The 20,395-nt window shown below is 55.1% G+C and overlaps 2 protein-coding genes across 2 annotated transcripts in view; one reads left to right on the plus strand and one right to left on the minus strand.

Annotated features, from left to right (window-relative positions):
• Positions 1 to 254: 254 nt before the first annotated feature.
• Positions 255 to 5,193, minus strand: MYL2 (myosin light chain 2). The gene is made up of 8 exons (XM_053993916.1): positions 4,877 to 5,193; positions 4,106 to 4,173; positions 3,135 to 3,224; positions 2,436 to 2,511; positions 1,515 to 1,619; positions 761 to 836; positions 625 to 673; positions 255 to 504 (listed from the first exon to the last, which is right to left on the minus strand). The coding sequence occupies exons 2-8, from the start codon at positions 4,106 to 4,108 to the stop codon at positions 406 to 408; spliced, it is 498 nt and encodes a 165-aa protein (XP_053849891.1). The 5' UTR covers positions 4,109 to 4,173; positions 4,877 to 5,193; the 3' UTR covers positions 255 to 405.
• A 7,426-nt stretch (positions 5,194 to 12,619) lies between these two features.
• CUX2 (cut like homeobox 2) overlaps positions 12,620 to 20,395 on the plus strand; it is a 61,525-nt gene continuing 53,749 nt past the window's right edge. The window contains 1 exon segment of the mRNA XM_053994157.1: positions 12,620 to 12,718. Coding sequence (XP_053850132.1) covers positions 12,656 to 12,718 — 63 coding nt within the window. The 5' untranslated portion in view covers positions 12,620 to 12,655.

The raw sequence follows: 20,395 nt of genomic DNA on the forward strand, positions 1-20,395 counted from the left end.
CAACTCTCTGCTGCCTGAAGGAAATCTGAGCTCAGTGCTGGCCCTATGGGACCAGGTGGGATGGACACAGCCCAGAGTGGAACAGGCTGGTTTGGGGCTGGGAGTGGGAGTGGGAGGCAGAGGGGCTCGAGGACACATGAGGGTCACGTGCAGTAGGTCTGGGGTGCTGAGGCCAGCAGGGGCTGGAGGGATCTGAGGGCTCCCACAGGGCACAGGCACACCACGCAAGCCCAAGCACTGCTCACACCAGCAGCTGGATTTCCTCTTGCCAAAAGGCTGTTTAATGTGAATGCCATTCCCGTGCCAAATTCCCCGGCACGTGCCTCTCCAGGGGAAGAGGAAAGGGAACCCCTGTGTGACCTAGGGAGAGGTGCTTGCAGTGGCAGCCCCAGCCCTGAGCCTGGGCTAGTCCTTCTCTTCACCATGAGTAATGACATGGACCAGGTTCTTGTAGTCCAGGTTGCCAGACATGTCCGGAGGGAAGGCAGCGAACATCTGATCGATCTGCCGGGGAAGAGCAGTGAGAAAAGGTGGCATGGGAGGTGCTTGGGACCAGGGCTTGGAGGAGGGATGGGGTCTTTTGGGATGGAGGGAGGCTGGCAGAGGCTGGGAAGGAGATCATACCTCTTCCTGGGAAAACCTCTCCCCCTGTGTCATCAGCATTTCTTTGATGCTGCAAACGAGAGAGCGCAGTGAGCACTGGGCAGGTCCTGATGGGGACGCCCCCATCACTCCCTGCCCCAGCTACCCCTGCACTCACTAGGCAGATTTCAGGCCTTTCCCCTCTGGATCAAACACCTTGAATGCATTCAGGATTGTCTCCTCCGGGTCCGCACCTGCGGGGGACAAAGCCACGGCCATTTGAGATGGTAAAGTAGGAAGCCAACTGCAGCCTCCTGCTTCTCCCAGCCTCGGGAGCAAAATGGGGGGCAGACTGGAAAGTGGGGTCCCTGCAGGAATGCTGACCCTGCAGCTGGAGACTTGAGTGAAGTTGGTGGCATGTAGAGGAGCAGCCGTAGGGCCGTGGTGTGAGCACGGAGCAGGCGGTGTCGCCGCCACTCCGGCATCCGGCATTTATCTAATCTTTGGAGCGTATTTATAGAGCTCCAGGCACAGCCCTTGGGGCCCTGCAGCCTCTTGGAGATCGGCAGGAGGCTGCATTCCTTGGGTTAAGTACGTGATTCAGGGTACAGCCACATGGGATGATCGGTCAAAGTCTGGCTCTAGCCAGGGGGGCCACTGTTGGCACTCAGCAGGCTCAGAGGTGCTGCAAGAGCTGTCCCCTCTTCCTACGGGACAGCAGCAGCAGCTCAGCCATGTGGGTTTTGTAAGTGGCTGGGGAAACTGAGGCACGGAGACCATCTCATACTCCCCAACAATTTGGGGAGACATGGGATAAGATCTGGATCTCTGGACCTAGGGGTGGTTGGTATTGCAAATCAGCAGGAATTTTGGGGCATAGGAATGCCACTGACTACCACTGACCACTCCCAGCTCCCCAGGTGCCCTCTCACCCTTGAGCTTCTCCCCAAACATGGTGAGGAACACGGTGAAGTTGATTGGGCCCGGTGCCTCCTTTATCATCTCATCGATCTCCTCGTTCTTCACATTCAGGCGCCCTGGGGAGAGCAGCTATGGGTCAGTCATGGATCCAAGTCCTGCTCTGCATGTGTGTATTAAAAATACACACCACAGAACCCTTCCCTGGGGGGTTTTCCCCAACTGGAGGGAAATAGCACACTCCTGGGGAACCACCTCTGACAAGGAATGGAGGTAGCAGGAGTGAGGTGAGAGAATCATCTCCAGCTCTGGCTTCTCAGGCTCCAGAATTACAGAAAAGAAGGATGAAAAAGACTGAGCTGTGCTGCTTCCATTGCCCCATGGATCAGCCTCTTTTAGCCCTCCTTGCAATGTGTTTTGGGCCAAAACCACCAGCACTGGGGTTCTCCCTGTCCCCCAGCACCAAAGGCAAACAGGATTGAAAGCCTACATCCTTTTTCCCGAGTCTGGGTTGTCCTTGGAGCTCCACTGCTGATTCATGCTGACCTCTGATGGCAGAGCCAAGCTCGCAGTGTCACAGCCTCTCACAAATCCCCTAAATCCCCTTAATGCCCTCACGCCGCGGGATGCCGTGGGATGGGCACAGCCAGGTGCTTCTAAGCACGGAAAAGACAGGGAGTGTTTGGCTGTGCAATCCAGGGGCTGGCTCCAGTGCCAAGGGGATAAACCAGCGCTGCTGTGGGAGCTGCTCCAGGCTACCTGTGAGGGATCTCCCGGGCTGACAGGCTTGGGTTTGGATCAGGAGGTTTTTGGCAAAAGGGGAGATCCGGTGAATGGCAGGGGCTTGGTTAAATGCCCCACCCCACCTTGTTTGTCAATTAACAGGTCTGGTGTTGGCAAAGCTGGGGAGGGGAGGCTGCTAAAGCTGGGCTCACCAAGGGCAGCAAAGGTGTCTCTCAGATCTGCCTTGTCGATGAAGCCGTCCCGGTTCTGATCCATGATGGTGAATGCCTGGAAGCACAGGAGCAGGGCAGGGAGCACAGGGAAAGGGAGAATTGTCAGCTTTTGCAAAGGCTTTAGCACCTTTCTCCTTCTCCCTTCAGCTTGGATGGGATAAGGGCATTTAGAACCCTTCCAGGATGGGCTCTGGGAGTCTCACTCACCCTAACCCCACACAGTCCTGCACCCTGGGGTGATGGCAACCCAAGCCCCAAACCCTTTCCTCGGCCAAATCCCTCTCACCCCAGTATGCCACCAGGCAGAGAGGCCAGCCTGAGCCACCTCCTCCAACTGGGGCCAGTTATCCCTGGAACTGGGGTCTGCACAGGACCACGTGCCTGCCGTGCAGGGGCTGAGAGCTCCTGGCAAGGCAGGTGGCAGTGAGCTGGGAGATGTGCTCCAGCTCCCTCGGATGTGCCAGATCCTCTGAGGGAATGGGGCTCCTCGGAAGCTTGGAGGCGATGCCGGATTTAACGGTGTCACCGAGCTGTTATTCTCACTTTTAAAATAAAATGACCCAAAACCAGGCCTGCTGCCTCCTGGTATGACCCAGCTGTCACTCGAGAGCACCAAGGAAAGAGCTGAAGGTCACATCGCATCAAGGACCCTCTGTCCTTCCCACCAAACCCACCTACCTCTTTGAATTCCTGGATCTGGGCCTGCTCAAACATGGAGAAGACATTGGAATTAGCACCTTCAATCCTCTTCTTGGCTTTCTTGGGTGCCTGCAGGAGTCCAGGTATGTACCATTAGCTCACTGGCTTTTTATGGGGTGAAATAAAAGCATGGAAGTGCTTTTTATTTGTGACTCCTTCGTGGGACCTCTGGGCTGGGGCTCTCTCCCCTGGGGGCTTGGTAGTTTCTCCCTGCAGCTCTGCGATACTGAGGGGCATTAAGATTCCAGCTTAAATTTCAGCTCCTGGTGAATTTAGCCAAATGGGTCCAAGGAAAGACGAGGAGTGAAATCACTTCTCCCACTGGCAGGTAAAAGGGTCAGCTCTGGGATGAGATATCCCCCTTGGAACCCAGGTTTTGGGAGCACTGCTGAGGTTGCACACGAGGGTTGTGGCCAGTCAGTGCTTCTTTACCCTGCTGTGCAGATGTTAAAATATGGCTTAATTAAAAATCTGCCTCCCTCCTGCACTGAGGCTTGAAACAACCAGAAATGGGTCAATGTGTGTTTTAAAGAGGACTGAAGAGCCCCTCGCTGTCCCACCCAGCCCATTATCCCTCATTCCAGTGCCTGCTCCTGCAGCCGTTTCCTCTCAAGGGGGTCTGTCAGGAGGAGGATTTTGGGGGCACAAAACGGCCCTTCCTCTCACTGCATGAAGGAAGGGGAAAGAGAAAAATGGCATTTGGACCCTAAAACCATCTGCATTCATTCAAAAGCTCTGCTAGCATGGGGGACACCTCTCTGTTCCCTGTGGGATGCTGCTGGTCCACCCAGATGCTCCCCAGTTTTCTCACCCCCTTTCCAAGGCAGACAAGACCCTTGGCCCTCAACTCCTTGTAGCCTCCTTTGTACCCTGCCCATTAAAGCTATTCTGGTGAAAAATCAAATGAATTTTATCTCTTCCTGCTGGAGCTTTGGGCTCTCAGTACTCACCATGGCTTCTTTCAGCTGCCGATGTCACTGTGAGGGGTGTCCCAGAGGCACTCCCTCACTCCCCCCGGCTGGAACAATAAATACACCCCCCTCGGGGTTAAAAATAGCCCCATGCCCACTTTTGGCTGTAATAGGTAATTTGGCCGCCCCCAACCCTGTTGTCTCAGCCTTTCTCTGTCCCTCACTCTCTAATCTGGAATAGCAGCTTGTTGTTGTCACCGGCTGACGTGACATGTGAGCCCGGGAGGGTTTCAAGGTTAACGAAGTGCCGGGTGGCCCCCAGCTCCCACACCGGGGATGCTGGCCCGGGGCTGCTCGGGAACAATCCCACCTGCCTTTGTCACTCGGGCTGGCGCCGGGCTTGTCCCCTCCGCTGGGACACGCAGGGAGGGGTTGGCCCCAGGGGACCCCCCGCTAGAATCCCCCAAGCCTTGGGACGTGGGTGTTTCTCCTCGGTGCTTCCAGGCGTCTTTGGGAGCCCCATCGCAGCGCTGGCACGGCACAGCCGGGAGCAGCTCGGCTCCGGCCCCCTGCCCGTGGGTCGCCTCCCTTGGGATGCTCCGGGAGCAGGAGCAGCTGCCTGGTCCCGAGAGGGAACATCCCGCCGCCGCCCCATCCCGGAGCGCTGCGGCGGGGCCGGAGGCGGATGCTGAGCTCCGGCAGAGCCGGGCAGGCACGGAGAGCTCCTCTCTCATGTGTCACCCCCACTGAGGCACCTGTCACCCACTTAAGCCAAACATTTGCTCGCCCCGGTCGCGGTGGGACACACACATTTAACTCTCCCGATTCCGGGCTCTGTCCCGGGGACACATCCTGCAGGGGTGACGCTCACACTGCCCGGACTCTCTGGCTCAGCATTCCTGCAGAAAGAGCCAAGGAACCCACGGGCAGCAATCCCACAAAACCTCTCCCGTGTCTGCTGCGCTTGTGGAGCAGGACTCGTGGCTGCCGGGACCGGGCTGCTCGGTGGTTCCCTTTTGTCTTCAGCCTGTTCCTTTTATCCCTCCCCCCGCGTCTCGCCCTGCCCGGGATGAGTCTGGAGGAGGATTCACGGGCATGCTGGAATGGGAATGCCAGTCCCACGGATGCCCATCAGCCCCCCAAGCTCTGCGGTGCCTGGCATGGCCATGACCCGGTGGCCGTGCGGGCTGGTGGCCTCGCTGCCCGGCATTGTCCCCTCCGCGTGCCGAGGAGGGTGGTGGGTGAGCAGGGAGGGCTGGGACAGGGCTGGGAACAAAAGGGATTGTGAAACCAGATCCCTGGAACTCCGGGCTCTGCCCAGACGCTGCCCTTGTTCTCCCGGAGGTCACAAATATCGTGTTTAATCCCTGGCACTCGCCGCCCGGCTGCCAAGGCCGAGCCAGCGAGGATGGCATTGCGGGGAGGATTTCAGTAGGCAATTTCAGGAGATTTCAGTGGGGAAGTGTGTAGGGAAAAGTGCCTGTGGAGGAGAAAAACTCCTGATCCGGGAATGACCATCTCGTCTGGAGGAAGCTGCAGCGCAGGGAAGGGATTTCAGGATGTTTTGAGGTCTGTGTGAACAAAAAGGGCAGGAGAAAGAGCCGCGGGGGCAGAGCTGGGGCCAGGACCAGCCCCGGGCACAGCCGGGGATGAGAGGGATCAATCTCGGCACGGACGATCCCTCGTCCTGCCAAGTTCAGCTGGATTCATCGTCCAGCCGAGCCCAATTACCTTAATTTGTGGCATTAAGGAAAAATCCATAAGCATCAGGGAAGTGATGTGTGGTGGTTTCACAGGACTGGCCGTGGAGCCACCGGCGCCGCCTGGGCTCTGCCCATCCCGGCTCCGTGTCTGTGCTGGGGCACGGCTGACAGCACAAGAGGAAACCCTGGAGCTGTGGAGATCTCCCAGAATGTTATTTTTTCGGGAACAACCATTTTTTTCCCGCCCAGCCTGGAAGAAACCCGACCTGTGTCTCTCCCCGGCGTTGCCTGGGTTGTGGTTGGGGTGAGATGGTGGCTGAGGGCTTTGAAGGGTTGGGTGTGCAGAGGGTGGCACAGAGACCCGGGATGGGCATGGGGTCCATGGCTGCCAGGGTTTCTGCTGTGATTTGTAAGTCGTTGCATCTGCTCCACTGCTCACTTCTTGCTGTCAGCTGAAATCCTCTGTGCTGCACGGGCCAGATCCTGCTCTCCCCTGAGGATCCTGCTCCAGCCTGCAGATGGAAGCGCCTCCAGGCACATCACATCCTTCTCCTCGTGTGGATATTGGGGGGCTTGTTGGCCCCCAGGAGAACCTGTGTGCTTTAAATATGTCTGTATGCACAAACCTGCCCCTGGAGCCCTGTAGCGAACAAAAGAGCTGTGGGAAGTGGCTGCAGCCTGTGAATGGATGTCAAGGAATAACACACGGATCTGTGCCACGGCAAAATCAAGCATCGTCCCTTCTTATCTGCCAAAGAGCCTGTGTTTTACATGAAAAAGCCTTTCTAATTAATAGGCCAGCCCCTCTTGAGCTCGATAAAAAATGGAGTCAAAAGGATTTGATTAACCCCTGCTCCGTGCCGGGCGCGTGCTCTGCCTGAGCGAGCGGCAGCCCCGGCCCCAGCCGAGGCCTGCCCGGGCCCGATAACGGCTCCGTGTGCCGGGGATCCCGGCAGCGTCCCGGTACCCCCGAGCCTGAGCCCCCACAGAACCCGCGTGGGGGTGTCCGGCCCCAGGCACAGCCACCTCAGAGGGCCGGGATGCTCCAGAGCCAGCTCGTGCCGCCGCTCGCTCCCTGCCTGTTCCTTATGAATATCCTTCGCTCCTGCCGGTATTTCTTTCTGTGATCAGACACATTTGACTAAACTAATACATATGTATACACTCCAGGACGTTCCCATCCAAACCAATGTAAATTACCTCTGACCAATACATTTTCCCAGGAAATCAATGCATTTTAACACTGGATAATATTTATGAAATTGAATTCTTTTTTATTGAAGCTAATGCAATTCCCTTCTGTTTTATGCATTTTTATTAAACTAATGCATTTTAAATTAAACTGTTGTATATTAACTACAATGGCTGTGGGTACTTACAGTAAAGTAATATATGTTTGCTGAAATCAATACATATTCCAAACCTGGGAATTTCCAGTTAACAAGGCTATATCAAATATAACAAATGCATGTACCTGCTTAATTTGATGCTTATATAGAACTGGCTGCTATATTTGTTTATTGGCAATGATTATTTTGAAGGGGGAAAAGCATATTAAAGATAGAAAGACAGATCCCTGCTGGGAGCTGCAGCTGGAAGCTGCCAGAGGTGGTCACCCCATCCCTGATGCTCGAACTGGGGAGTGTGGGGGTGACCCACGGGCCCTGGTGCTGGCTGGTGGCTGAAATTCATCTCCTCTGGCACAGCTGGTTTTTCTGTGCCCTCCATCACACCCCTGCACCTCAGCTCCCATTGTGTGAGGTTCTGGGGACATCCTTGCCTTGCCCACCACACTCCCTCACAGCTCCTTTCTGCTGGCAGCATCCTCAGGAGCTTTCGGGGGATTTTACCCCTCTCCCCTTGGGTGTTCAGGGGGTTTCCATGTGTAGCAGATTATTCCGGGCAGATTTGATGCCGCAGCTTTGCCTGTCTCAGCTCCGTTTTCCCTTGGAAAGTTACAGCACCGCGGTTATGGCCGGGAGGGTTTGCCCAGCTCAGGAATTTGGGGAAGAGCTGCCACCTGCCTGACAGAGCCGGGGAGCGGCTGGCTGAGGATGGGGATCAGGACAGACAATTCCTGAGCTCTGGTCTGTCCCGGGGCTGTGCCCTGCACCGAGAACAGGATGCGGCCCCGGGGGGAGGTGGCCGTCCTGGCTTCTCGAGCCGCAGCATTGACAGGAAAGCCATAAATAGCGGCGTTATCCGCCGTGAGCACGCCAGCGGCGCCGGAGCTGAGATAATTTGGGCGAAGCAATAAAAGAGGAAAATTAATTAAAGAGCATGTGCTAATTGTAGGGGAAATGTGCGTGCAATAAGTAGCCGAAGCAGAACGGCGGCCGGTGGAGGAGCCCGGGCACCCTCCCCGCACATCCTGGGGCAAACGGGGGGCAGCGAGGGCTGAGGCCGGGCACGGCTCAGCGATGTCCCGCAGGCACCGCGGGGAACCAAGGGGTGCTGTCAACCCCCGAAGTGCCTCATCTTGCACTCCTGTGGCCCCTTGTCCCTTTGCGTCCCCTCACCGTGTCCGGTCGTGTCCCCCCGTGTCCCCCCGTGTCCCCCCGTGTCCCCCCCGTGTCCCCGACCCGGCCCGCGGGGACGCGCTGCAGTTCCCGCAGTGACCGCCAGGTGGCGACGTTGTAGCGGGCGCTGTGCGGGCGCTGCCCGGTCCCGGCGGGAGGGGAGAGAGGAGAGGGATGGGAAAAGGGATTGGGGAAAAGGGATTGGGAAAAGGGATTGGGGAAAAGGGATTGGGGAAAATGGATTGGGAAAAGGCATTGGGGAAAAGGGATTGGGAAAAGGGATTGGGAAAAGGGATTGGGCAAAAGGCATTGGGGAAAGGGATTGGGAAAGGGATTGGGGGAAAGGGATTGGGAAAAGGCATTGGGGAAAAGGGATTGGGAAAAGGGATTGGGGAAAAGGGATTGGGAAAAGGGATTGGGGAAAAGGGATTGGAAAAGGATTGGGAAAAGGGATTGGGGAAAGGGATTGGGGAAAAGGGATTGGAAAAGGGATTGGGGGAAAGGGATTGGGAAAAGGGATTGGGGAAAAGGGATTGGAAAAGGGATTGGGCAAAAGGCATTGGGGAAAGGGATTGGGAAAGGGATTGGGGGAAAGGGATTGGGGAAAAGGATTGGGAAAAGGGATTGGGGAAAGGGATTGGGGAAAAGGGACTGGGGAAAAGGGATGGGAAAGGGATTGGGGGAAAGGGATTGGGGGGAAAAGGGATAGGGGAAATGGATGGGGGAAAAGGATGGGGGGAAACAGATGGGATAAAAGGGATTGGGGAAAAGGGATTGGGGGAGAGGGCAGGGAGAGCAGCAGGAGGGAAAGAAGCAGAGAGGAGAGGAGCAAAGGGAGAAGGAAGAAGGGCTGCAGGGAGAGGCGCCATGGCCATGGAGCTCCACCACCTGTGGTAATGGGGTTCTGTGCTGCCATAGAACCAGGGAAGGGTTTGGGTGGGAAGGGACATCACTTGTGCCTCACTGCTGTGGAGAATCCTGCATCCCTGAGCTGGGAGAAGCCAGGCAGAGCCCTGGGATGGCCCTGGCTTTTCCCACTGGAGGAGATAAAACCCCAGCAGTGGGGGCACAGGGAGGGCAGCAGGACCTCTGCCAGGGCTTCTGGGACCCCAGGACCAAACCTGCTGGGGGACAGGGGCTGCACTGCCTTCCCCTGCACAGCCTGGGGACAGAGCTCTGCAGCAGCTGTCGGGGTGTCCACGAGGGATGTGCCCAGGGCTGCAGCTGGGCCTGAGCTCCTGGGCAGCCCCAGGGCCCCACACATCCCTGCTTTGTCTGGTGGCACTGCTGTCCCATGGCGAGGCTCCTGGTGTCCCTCTGCCCATCCCTGGGACAAGGTGACTGAGCAAAGCTCCCAGTCAGCACTGGGTCACCATCAGCACTGGGTCACCACCAGCAGCTCTCCTGCCAGCATCGCCCCTCGGCTGCCTGTTGGGGCCAGATCACTGCACAAAGGAGTTATGTGGATCACAGGCAGGAAGGCAGGAATAAATTAATGCCTGGAATGGGAGTGTGATGAAATCCCTTTTTTTTTTTTTTTTTTTTTTTTTTTAAGTACACAGAAAAGCCCCTTCCATATTTTAATTAAAAGCCTTTCAGGAGAGGAGGCAAGGGGCTGCCATTTACAACGGGCTATTGTCAGGCACACAAAGCAAACGGGGCTGGAGACAAACTGATTTATTAACCTGCGCCTCGCAGTGCTCCCCGGGGTGGGTGAGCCCTCTGTGGAGGGGGGTGGCAGCACTGGGGTCCCCCTGCTCTCCCCGGGGTGCTCCAGGGCCATGGGGCAGCACCCGAGGGGACACAGGGGACACGGCTGGTTTGTGCCACCCCGCAGCTCTCCGTCCCTCCAGGTGGCACAGGGTGCAGTCCCTCTCCTCTTCCTTACTGCTCCCATTGATTTATTAATGATTTGGCCAAACAGAAACATTCCTCCAAAGCCCACAATTTAATTTGCTCACCAAAGATGCCAAGTTAGTTTTACTCCTGATTTATGAGCAGGCTCCTGTGTTCCCTGGGCAGCAGAGCAGGGTGGTGATTTATGGGGGTGAGATCAGCTTTGTGGGCACAGGGAGAAGGTCCCTGCCTGGGACCTGTCCTGGTGGTGTCCAACAGCAAATCCCAGGAGCACCTGGACCATGAACAGACTGGGCAATCCCTGCTGCTGGTGTGGAGAGGAACCAGCTGTCCCCTCAGCAAAAACCACCTGGGATCACTGACCCATCTATGAGCAAACCTCCCCGTGGCCCTGAGGGATGTAAAGAAATGAATTCCCACTTGGGATCTCCCCTTGCACGGCCTCTGCTCTCACCCCTGGCTAATTACAGCCTCATTAAGCCACAGGTGGAGCAGCTTTCTGGCACCACCAGCAGCCCCAATCTCGTTCCAAATCTCAGCAGTTTCCACTCCCTGATTTTTATGATTTGGGGGATAAAGGGATCTATTTATAGCACTTGGGTTGCCAGAGCAAAGTTGGAGGCTTTGACCTGTGTGCCCCCAAGCAGGGGCAGCACCTGGGCACTCATGTTTGGGGTCTCAGGGCATCCATGGAATTTGCTGTTGGTGCCACCAGGGTTGGGATTTCAGCTTGGGATTTTCATTTGGGGTTCCCTGGTTCCAGGCAATGCATTTGTTGCAGGACCATAAGAAGGATTTGCCTCTTTTCCAGCCAGCTCTGAAGGTGGGGAAGATGCTGGTGCAGGGCTCACAGAAGCATCCAGGCTCTCTCTCACACAAACTGCCTCGACTCCTGCAAATCTTTCTTTGAACTTTGATTTTCTGCTCACTTGTTCTTCTGCCTGAGGCGTTTTGCAATTGTGGGATTGTGAGTGGCTCCGAGTTTCTCTGAGTGGAAGAGATGAGAAGAACAAGATCATTTCCTGGCTGTTTGTGCTACAGTGTGGGGCCAAGGTCACTTTGGGTGTCTGCCTCGCCCTTTTGGACAATTTTCCTGGCCCGGGAGCAGACCTGTCCCTGTGAGAATCGGAAGCACCTGCAGGGCGGGGTGCAGTTTGAAGGGTGTCCCTTTTCTTCAGTGTCTTCTGAACTCAAACTCTGCTTTTTGGTGGAATCCTTAGAGCCCTGCAAAGCACAGGAACCAGCAGCAGGTTGATGCCTGGGCAGTGAGGGGCTGCTTCCTCCCCAGCCTCATGAAGAGAGAGGCTCCAGCACTGCAAGATTTGCTGCAGCAAGGAGAGTTTTAGGAGCAGTGAAGGACTACAAGTGACCACTGCAGGAGCACCTCTGGGTTTGCTGGTGTCCGTGCTGCCCATCTCCCTCCAGCCCCTCTGAGCACAGGGATCCACAGGGAACAGGTAGGACAAAGGGACCAGGATAGTGATGAACATCCTGTCCTCAAAATCCTTGCAGCTTTGGAGGCAAAGCAGTTGTGGAACAATTTGGGACTCTCTCCATGGGGTGGTGGTGGGGAGTGTTCGCTGGGGTGTGGGGTTGTCAGAGCCTGGCAGGAGCCCTCGGGCTCTTCCAGGAGCAGAGACGTGCAGGCACGACAGCCTGGGGTGTTCCCTGCTCCTTGGCAGGGATATTAAACCTCTGCACTTGCTTGGTCTGCAAATCCCCACCTGCAAATGCACCCGAGGGGCAGCTCCGTCCTTCTCTGCTCAAAACTGAGTCGTGGCCAGTGGGGCTGGGGTCAAACATGGCACGGCTCTGCTGGGAGGTGCCACTTCCCCAGAGGGTTGGGAATTCATTCTCCAAGCCTCTTGGATGTTGGCGTGGCCAGTACAACAGGCTATGGGGCAAGGTGGTGTAGAAAACTCAAAATTGTTTTTTCTTTTTGGTGGAGAAGGAGAGAGGGCATTTCTGGGACAGGTGTTGTCAGTGCCCAGATGCTGCAGGGTGGCCTCCGTTCCTCTGCTGAAGTTGGTTGGATTCTTCAGAGCCATTGAGAAATTTAAAACTACAGCCCTAAACCAGCCTGAATTCGGGGTATTTGTGAATTTGGTGGGGTTCTGGCTGTAGAGCACTGGGAGCGTGTTTGCTGTAGCCATTCCCAGCAGGTCAAAGGTGCAGGAAAGGTCAGATTAGGCGGAAAAAAAACCAAACAAACCTGGAAAAGTTTAACCGGCGGCTTCCGGCTGGCGGTTTTTCCAGCTAAAAACCTTCATTTGGCCGGGAGAAATCCATCGCCCGGGGGACTCCGCGCCCCCTCCCGGGACTGAGACCCTTAGGGGGGGTGTCCAGGAGCCGCGGGGGGCGATGCTCGGGGGGGACAGGGGTGGTCCCGGAGGGTGCCCCATCCCTCCTCCCCGCGGGGCCGCCCCCGCTGGAGGCGGGCGGGCAGGCGGGCGGCCCCCCCCTCCCTCCGCGCCGCTCCGCGCCCCTCCGCGCCACCGGGCTCCCCCAAGATGGCCGCCGACGTGGGATCGATGTGTCGATACCGGACACGGTTTGATGCCCGCCGGCTCCAGGTCGGTGGCGGCGGCGGGCGCGGGGCTGGCGGCGGGCGGGAGGGGAGGGATGGGGGCGGCCGCCCGGATCACTCCCCCCTACCCCCCCCCTTATCCCCGTCCGTCCCTCCCTCCCTCTCCCCCCGCGCCCGCCCCCCTCCCTCCGCCCGCCCTTCCCCATCGATAGGTATCAGAAATTGATCCCCGCCGCCGCCGCCGCTCTTTGTTCGGCGCCGCCCGCCCGGGAGCCTGGAGCAGAGCATGGAGCAGCGCTAGCGGCGATGGAGCCGCGATGGAGCCCCGGCCCCCGCCCCGCCGCCCCCGAGGTGACAGCAGGGCCGGGGGGCGGCCGCCGCTCCGCCCCGGCGGGAGGGAGGGAGGAAGAGGAGGGAGGGAAGTTGCGCGGGATGAAGTTGCGGGGAGCGCGGCCCCCCGCGCCGCCCCGCCAAGTTTCTGGCGGTCCCCGCCCGCCGAGCGGAGCCGCAGGTGCCCGCGGGCTGCGAAGTGTCCCCGGCGCCGCCCGCAGCGGGGGCGGCTCGGTCCCCGCATCCCCCGGCGCGCTCGGGGCGGGCAGAGCCGCGCGGTTGCGGTGATGGATGCGGGGATGGCGGAGCGGGGCTGCCCGGAGCCCCGCCGCCCTCCCATTGTTATCCAGGGCCGGTGTGCGGGGCCGGTGCGGGGGCTCGGGCAGCCCTGAGCGCCGGGAGGGCGGTCGGTACCAGGCGGTGCTGCTCGGACCGGGGATGGATGCGGCGGGGGGGCGGCAGCTCCTTTGTGGCTCCGGGCAGGTCACGGCCGCCGTATCCCACCGTGGTACCCTCGGTCTGTGAAATTCCCGGTAAGTCCTTTGTTACCGTGCGCGGGGGAAGGTTGCCAGGGGCTGCTGACAGTTTGTGACCTTAAATACGCACCTTAAATAGGAGGTGGGTAATTAATACAATGGCTCTCCCAACATAATGGGATGAAACCCAACCTGGAGCCGCCACAACAAGCGAAACGCGCATTTCCATGGCTATTAAATGGGTTTATCCCTGTAGGATATTCCGGAGTTTAAAATGCAGCGTGCTTCGGAGGGGAGTAAACAAATTGAAATGCGATTTATGGGGCTCCGGTAGTGGATCAACAGTTCCAGCATTTAATACATTTTGGCTTTTAAGCAGATTACGTGCTGCATTTGCGCTACGCGACCCGAAAAGTACCGCAGGTACCGCGGCCGGTGGGTTTGCCATGACTGCTCATTTCTGGCATTGTGGCCGGGAAGGGATTACGGCTCTAAGCGCTTCGGATACAAAAGCGATCCTCGCTAAATCGCGCTAATGACTTTTCCTGGGTGCGCGCAGAACCTTTATTTAAAGATAAATATTGGCAGCTACTTTGCCGTGGGTCTGTCGGGGGCGAACTTTGCCGGAGGGAGAGGTGGGCTGGGAGGTGGCGGCTCTCCTTCCTTCCTTCCTTCCTTCCTTCCTTCCTTCCTTCCCCGCCGTTCCGCCTGGCCGGTGCCTGTGGCTGGGCGCGGAGCTGGAGAGGGAGCAGTGGGGATTGACTTCTGTCCAGGCAGCAGTTCTGCTGCCTCGCCGGGATCGCGTTGGGAAAGGTGACCTTGTGCCAGCTTGGCCTAATGCCCTCCATTAAGAAAAAAAAAAAAAAAAAAAAAGAAAACAAGAGGGAGAAGGGAAAAAAAAAAAAAAAAAAAAAGGAAGGCAAGCAATCCATTTATAATTCTTCCAAGAGCTTTTTCGTTTTTTTTTTTTTTTTTTTTTTCTCCTTCCTTTTTAATGGATGTGTCTGAGCAGCTCTGGTGGCCTGGGGCTGGCCAGGAATGGCAGAGTTTGAGCCGCCCTGATGAATGGTGGGCATATGGAAAACACAGGGATAATGTGCGACTCGGCAGCGCTCGGATCGAAACGGCGCTGAGCCCTTTTACGGCAGAGAGTCGCGGAAATGAGAAGAGATAAAATTCTATCAAAGATAATGCCAGACGTATTTCACCGGGTTATGAGATTGGTTTATTGTGTACATTACTAATGCAGTATTTTTTTACAGCTTTCTTGTGTGTGATAGTCAGAGCGGGATTCATACCTTCATGGGGTTTTTGGGGTTTAATTTGCTTGGGTTTATTGCGTTCTGGTTGGCACCGTGTGGATTTATGGGATGCTCCGTGCAGTGGATGCTGCTCTAATCCAACCCGTTCCACGTTAAAACGGCAAAAAAATGGGCAAGAGTTTTGAGCTGCTGATTTGGGGTAATAAATACAACGGCGAGCGAGAGCGATTAGAGCCATCTTTTATAAATGTCTTCACATCTCATTATGCAGATGAGCTCTGGCTACACGGCTCCAAGCCTTCGGTTCTCGTCAAATAAAATGTTCTTGGGTTTATTTCCCGGAATGCAAATGCTCTCTCCGCGTGCCGGAGTTGGGCAGAAACTTCGGCGGCTCTGCCGGATGGTGGAGAGCCGGGAGCCTCGGAGCCTGGTCTGGTTGATGAAATGTTTTTGCTGTTTAAAGTTTAGGGGAGAAGGAGGGGAAAAAAAAAATACACAACTGTGGATGTGATTAAAATATTATAACCTTATGATATTCTGAAGTGCATAAATTTTACATATCAGCTACAGAGGGAGTTTAGACATCCATTAAATGATATGACAGCTTGACTTATCTAAATGTGCATCATTTAACAATGTGTCAAAATTCTGCTTTATATAGACGACAGCAGTAAATAAGCTATCAGTCCTCTTGGCTGGAGCTTAATTCCTGGAGCTTGGACTAATAAACTTCACTGCATTCTTGTGCAGCAGCAGGAGAAACCTGGGGGAGGCTGAGGTGCTTCTGGGGCTGTGAATGGGGGAGCTTCACCTCTGCAAATGCCTCTGGTGCTCTGGGTTTTTGGGGCTCTTATGGAGAGACTGGTGGGACATTCCAGTTTCCTCCAGCATCTCCAGCACCCAGCACCTTCCATCCCCATCCCTGCTGGAGGGTGGGATGGTGGCTGTGGTCAGTGGAGAGCCCAAGGAGGCTCTGGGTGCCCCTATCTGAGGAATTTTTCTTTCCAAGCTGAAATCTCCGCGTTTGTGGAAGTGCAGCCTGTGCCCAGGGCTGGCTGAGAAGCCTTGTGAGGTTGGGAATGCAGTTTGTGCTTTCCAGTGGCTCCAGCTGCTCCCGGTGCAGTGGGGCGTGGGGAGCACTGCCTGAGCAATCATCTGGTTTGAACAATTAATCTGAATTTGGGCGCCGCGGCACCGCCGGAGCCGGGGCCTCGGCAGATGTCTGTCTCATGGTTGGCTTGGCTGCTGTCTGATGGTTGTGTGCTCCTCCTGGGAGCTTCCCTTGACCAGAACTCTTCAGGTGGGTTCTCTGCTGTCTCCTGAACTGCTGGTGGGGACACACGTGACGCTTTTGTCCTTTACGCAGGAGCTCTGTGTCCTTAGGGATCGAGGGCTGGAAATGCAGCTGCCTCCAAGGAGGTCCAGCTGAACTGGTCACTGAAATGTAGCTGATGTTGCAGCACCAACAAGTTCAAACCTTGGTCATGGGAGGACTCAGGTGTCTTGGAATGTCACTGTCATTGACCACCTCATGGTGTCCCCTTCCTCTGTGCTGTCACTGCAGCTCCCTTCTTGGGTCAGCCTGAGGTGACAATCCATCCCACCCCCCAAATCCTTCATTAATACCTGGTATTTCTACTATTTCCAGTTTATATGTGAGGAGAGGGAGGAGATGGGCTGTATTTCTGGGGTCAGTATTGAGCATCACCAGAAAGTCAGACTGTGAACTTCCTGAAGTGAAATCAGATTTTTTTTTTTTTCCCTTTATTTTTTTTTTTTTTTTCTGGCTGAATAATTGAGATGCTGCCAGACAAGAAGAGCTGCAGAAAATGAGAGTTTATCTTTAGCACCACAGTTCTCACTTTAGAAACTGGTGACCCCAATTCCAGCCTGGAGAGTGACTTCTTCCCTAATTAATAAATCCATTAATTAATTGTGTGCGTGCTGCAGCCCATTAGAGATGTACATGCTGGCCTCCTGATCCAGTTTAGTGGATTGTCTCTGTGGCCTTGGAAGCAGGGGCGAAAAGAGGGATTGTGACCATGAGGCAGCTAGGGGACAGGGATGGAAATATAATTTGAGTTTTGTGGGACTGCAGGGATGAGCACGAGCCCTGCCACCTCCTGGTGGGTGTTCCAGCTTGGAGAGGGGTGTGGGACTGAGTGGAGTGCTCAGGGCTGCTGTTCCCACTGAAATGGGGGACAGTAGTGAGGGCTGGGGGTCGTGGGGTGCCCTTTGTGTGGATGCTCTGTGGGATGGGGAGCAGGGAGCCGCCCCCAGGGCTGTGGCATCACCTGGTGGGTTTGGCAGGGCTGGGCACGGCTCCTGGCTGCAGGTGGAGCAGAATGTTAAAGCCTTGGGTGATCTGAGTTATTATTTATGGCCAGATTAGGAAGCAGTGCAGTCCCAGTCTGCCAGTCCTTCAGGGAGCACTTGCTGAACTCTAAAACCTCAGCAGAGCCTGCAGAACCTGTGGTGCATCTCCCCACATGTGCTGGCACAGGAGCTGCTCCCTTCAGTTAATTTTTCTTGCCGTCTGCAGAGACCTGGAATGAAAATACAGGCAAATTGTTGTGTGTGCTGGTCCCAGGGCTCCTGTTTTCTCTGCTGAATGGGAATCTGGCTGTTGGCAAAAGAATCATCATCTTTAAATGCAGGAGGCTTTGCTTGCCTATGGGTTCCAGGGGGCCCTCTGCTCCCCCATTTTCCTCTCCTGGTTTTGCTGACGGGAGAAAATCAGTCTATTTGGGTTCCCAGAGGTGGCTGCATGTCCCAAAGGACAGCAGTGGTGCTTCTCCCCTCCTCCCTTGAGTGCTGGCGTAATCATGGTGCCACATCCCTGGCTGCAGGAATTCCCACATCCCAAATTTCAGGCAATTATCCTGGGAGCTGTTAACAGAACACAGCAAATTGAAATTGCAGGGCCATTGTTTGCAGGGAGGGAAGGTGAGCAGCAGCATCCTGCTCCTCAGCATGCCTTGAAATGGGATCTATTTAGGATTTGCAAGCCATGGGTGTGTGCTCCCCCCCACAGCACAGCTCAAGGCAGAGCCCACACTGCAGCTCACGGTGTAGCACATTCCCTCTGGGATTGGAAAAGGCACATTAGAGACATCCATCCCCCCCAAAACGCCTGGGTGAAGTTTCTCAGAACATTTTGTACCATCCTGCTCCTATTACCGAAAGATGTAATTCCCCAACTTGGGAGATAATAAGCAGGTATTGACTTCTGCTGGGGTCATTATCAAGATTTATTCAGTCAATATGGCTCCTTGGGTCAATAAATCTTGAGGTTGATAAAGGAGGAATATATACTTGCAGACTTTATTAAAAAGTTTTCCCCTTTTGTAACACTTTTTCCTCTGTGTTGCAACAGTATCTGTGACGGACTTTTCTTTAATTACCTTTTTTTTTTTTTTTTTTTTTGTGGTGCACGTTTTCCTGCAGCTTTTTGTCTGTCTTTCCAAGACGGCACAATTTGGGAAGCAGGATTTGGCCCTGTGCTGGCTCTGCTTTGCTGGAGGTCCCCTTTGTGCTGTGATTCCCCCTCTCTCCTGGCTTGGCTCTGGTGCTGGTTGAGGATTTGGGGGAATGGGGGTAATATTCAATATTCCCATCATAGGTGGCTTTTCTAAGCTGAGTTCCCTGGTGGCACCAACACCTCCTCCCAAAATGGATTTGGTGCCTTTTATTCTTTAACATGGCCTTGCTGTTTAATTATTTTTTTGTCTACTTTGGTGCAGCACGAAGTGATTTCCCAAAGCTGCCCCAGCACCCCTGAGCATTGACTTTGCTGTGGTTCAAGCGAGCGTGGGGCCGATTTAATATTTAACTCTCGGCATGTGCCTGTGCCAGCCAGTCCTCCTGCAACACAGATTCCCAAAAAAGTAAATAACCAATTTGAACCCCGGGTAAATATTCCTCTGGTGGGAGCTGTGCCGTGCGTCAGCCGCTCCGAGCGCGCTGCCGTTGCCTTTGGTAACGCTCCCGTGGTTTTACACCAAAGTCAGGACCTCGAGCATCCTTTGTTTTCTTCCGTCGGGATAACATAATAAAGTATTACCTGGTGCTGGCAGCAGGGCTTGTAATGTGTGCTGTAAGCACGGAGCAGAGCCGGGGTGTTATTGCTCTGCCTGGCTGCAGAGGACATTTATTCCTTATTAATCACACTGACGGGGAGAGCTGCCTCCGTCTGCGGCTCTGGGAGTGCTGCACAAACATTGCTGCATCCCTGGGAGCTGGGTCATTATTGCCCCTCCCGTCCCCTCAGTTTCTTGGCTGAGGAAGGAGCTGTGGGCTCTGTGGGGGCACAGTTTGGGCTAAAAGCGCCCTGTGATGCCCGGCACGGCAGCTGGGATGGGGTGAGTGGATGGTGGGAACCCCCATGCTGTAGCTGTCCCTCAGGATGGTGGGGCTAAACTCCATCCAGGGGAGGGTTGGGTTGGATATCAGGGAAAGGTTCAACCCCCAAAGGGTGCTGGGCACTGAACCGGCTCCCCAGGGAATGGGCACGGCCCCAAGGCTGCCAGAGCTCCAGGAGCATTTGGACAGCGCTCCCAGGGTGGAATTGTTGGAATGTCTGTGTAGGACTAGAGGTTGGTTGGTCGATGATCCTTTTGGGTCCCTTACAGCTCAGGACACTCCATGATTCTGTGAGTCTGTGGGGTCTCTCCCCTCGAGCGGCTGCTGACGCCACATTTGTTGTGCAGGAAGGGATGGAGTGGGATTCAGTGGCCGTGCCGCTCCGGCTCCCTTCCTCTGGCACCAGCGATGGGCTGTGCTTCGTTGATGCCAACCCATCCAAACTCCTCCCAGCCCCGTTCCTGGCAGAGCTGAGGGCTGGCGGGTGCCCGGGCCGGCGGGGCTGTGCCCTGGGCACGGCTCCAGCTCGAGTCCGGGCATCCCGGGCCAGCGGCTCCGCTCGGCACGCGCCACCGAGGCAGCGTCTCCTGCCACCGCGCTTTCCTTTCAAATAAAAGCAGCTAATTAACATTATTCTTTAATTATTGCCTTTATCAACAAGGGGTCTGGTTTATACCAGCAGGATAGTCGCTTTCCTTTCCACTACCCAAGCGAATGTTTCAATTCCTGTTGCTTTTGAAATGAATTTGATGTCATCTGCCCATTGTCACTTAATGGGGACACTTGGGTAATGATTGTGCGCTCCAGCCCTGTTAGCAGCACTGCGAGCGTGTAATTTAGCCCCTTAGGCAACGGTACTTTTGAAATCTCTGGATAGTTTTGAACTCTCTGTTCTTAATTAAATATGCAATTTTTCACGGTAACCAGGTTAATTCTTTTGTGTTGTGTTGTAATACTGTTAGGAATTTTCATAGTTCTTATTAAACATTATTCAGGCATTGTGAATTCCATAATTAAAAAAAAATGAAAAGAACAAAGCTTGATTCACTTCTTTCTTTTCCCTGGTTAATTTATCAAATGAATTTTGCAAATTTTTCTTTTTCTCCCCAGACAGTGTGCCAAGTGTTTTAAAGGGGAAGGATTTAATTGCTCTGTAGGGATTGGTTGGTTATGAAGGATTTGGCTGTTTGATTAGTAAACCCTATTGGGAATGGTTTAATGCTCCATGATCTTAAAAATTGTCTGATTGTGAGGCTCTCCAAGGATGTTTTCTCTCTTCCTCATGTATGGAAA

This window comes from Vidua macroura, chromosome 18, assembly GCF_024509145.1.
Source record: "Vidua macroura isolate BioBank_ID:100142 chromosome 18, ASM2450914v1, whole genome shotgun sequence".
Taxonomy (NCBI): domain Eukaryota; kingdom Metazoa; phylum Chordata; class Aves; order Passeriformes; family Viduidae; genus Vidua; species Vidua macroura.

Bases quoted from the DNA above. Each gene is read 5' to 3' on its own strand.
- MYL2 (XM_053993916.1), bottom strand. The intron at 2,512-3,134 runs GTAGGTGGGTTT...CTGTGCTTCCAG, and splicing joins AGATCCAGGAATTCAAAGAG to GCATTCACCATCATGGATCA. The intron at 674-760 runs GTGAGTGCAGGG...TCTCGTTTGCAG, and splicing joins AAAGGCCTGAAATCTGCCTA to CATCAAAGAAATGCTGATGA.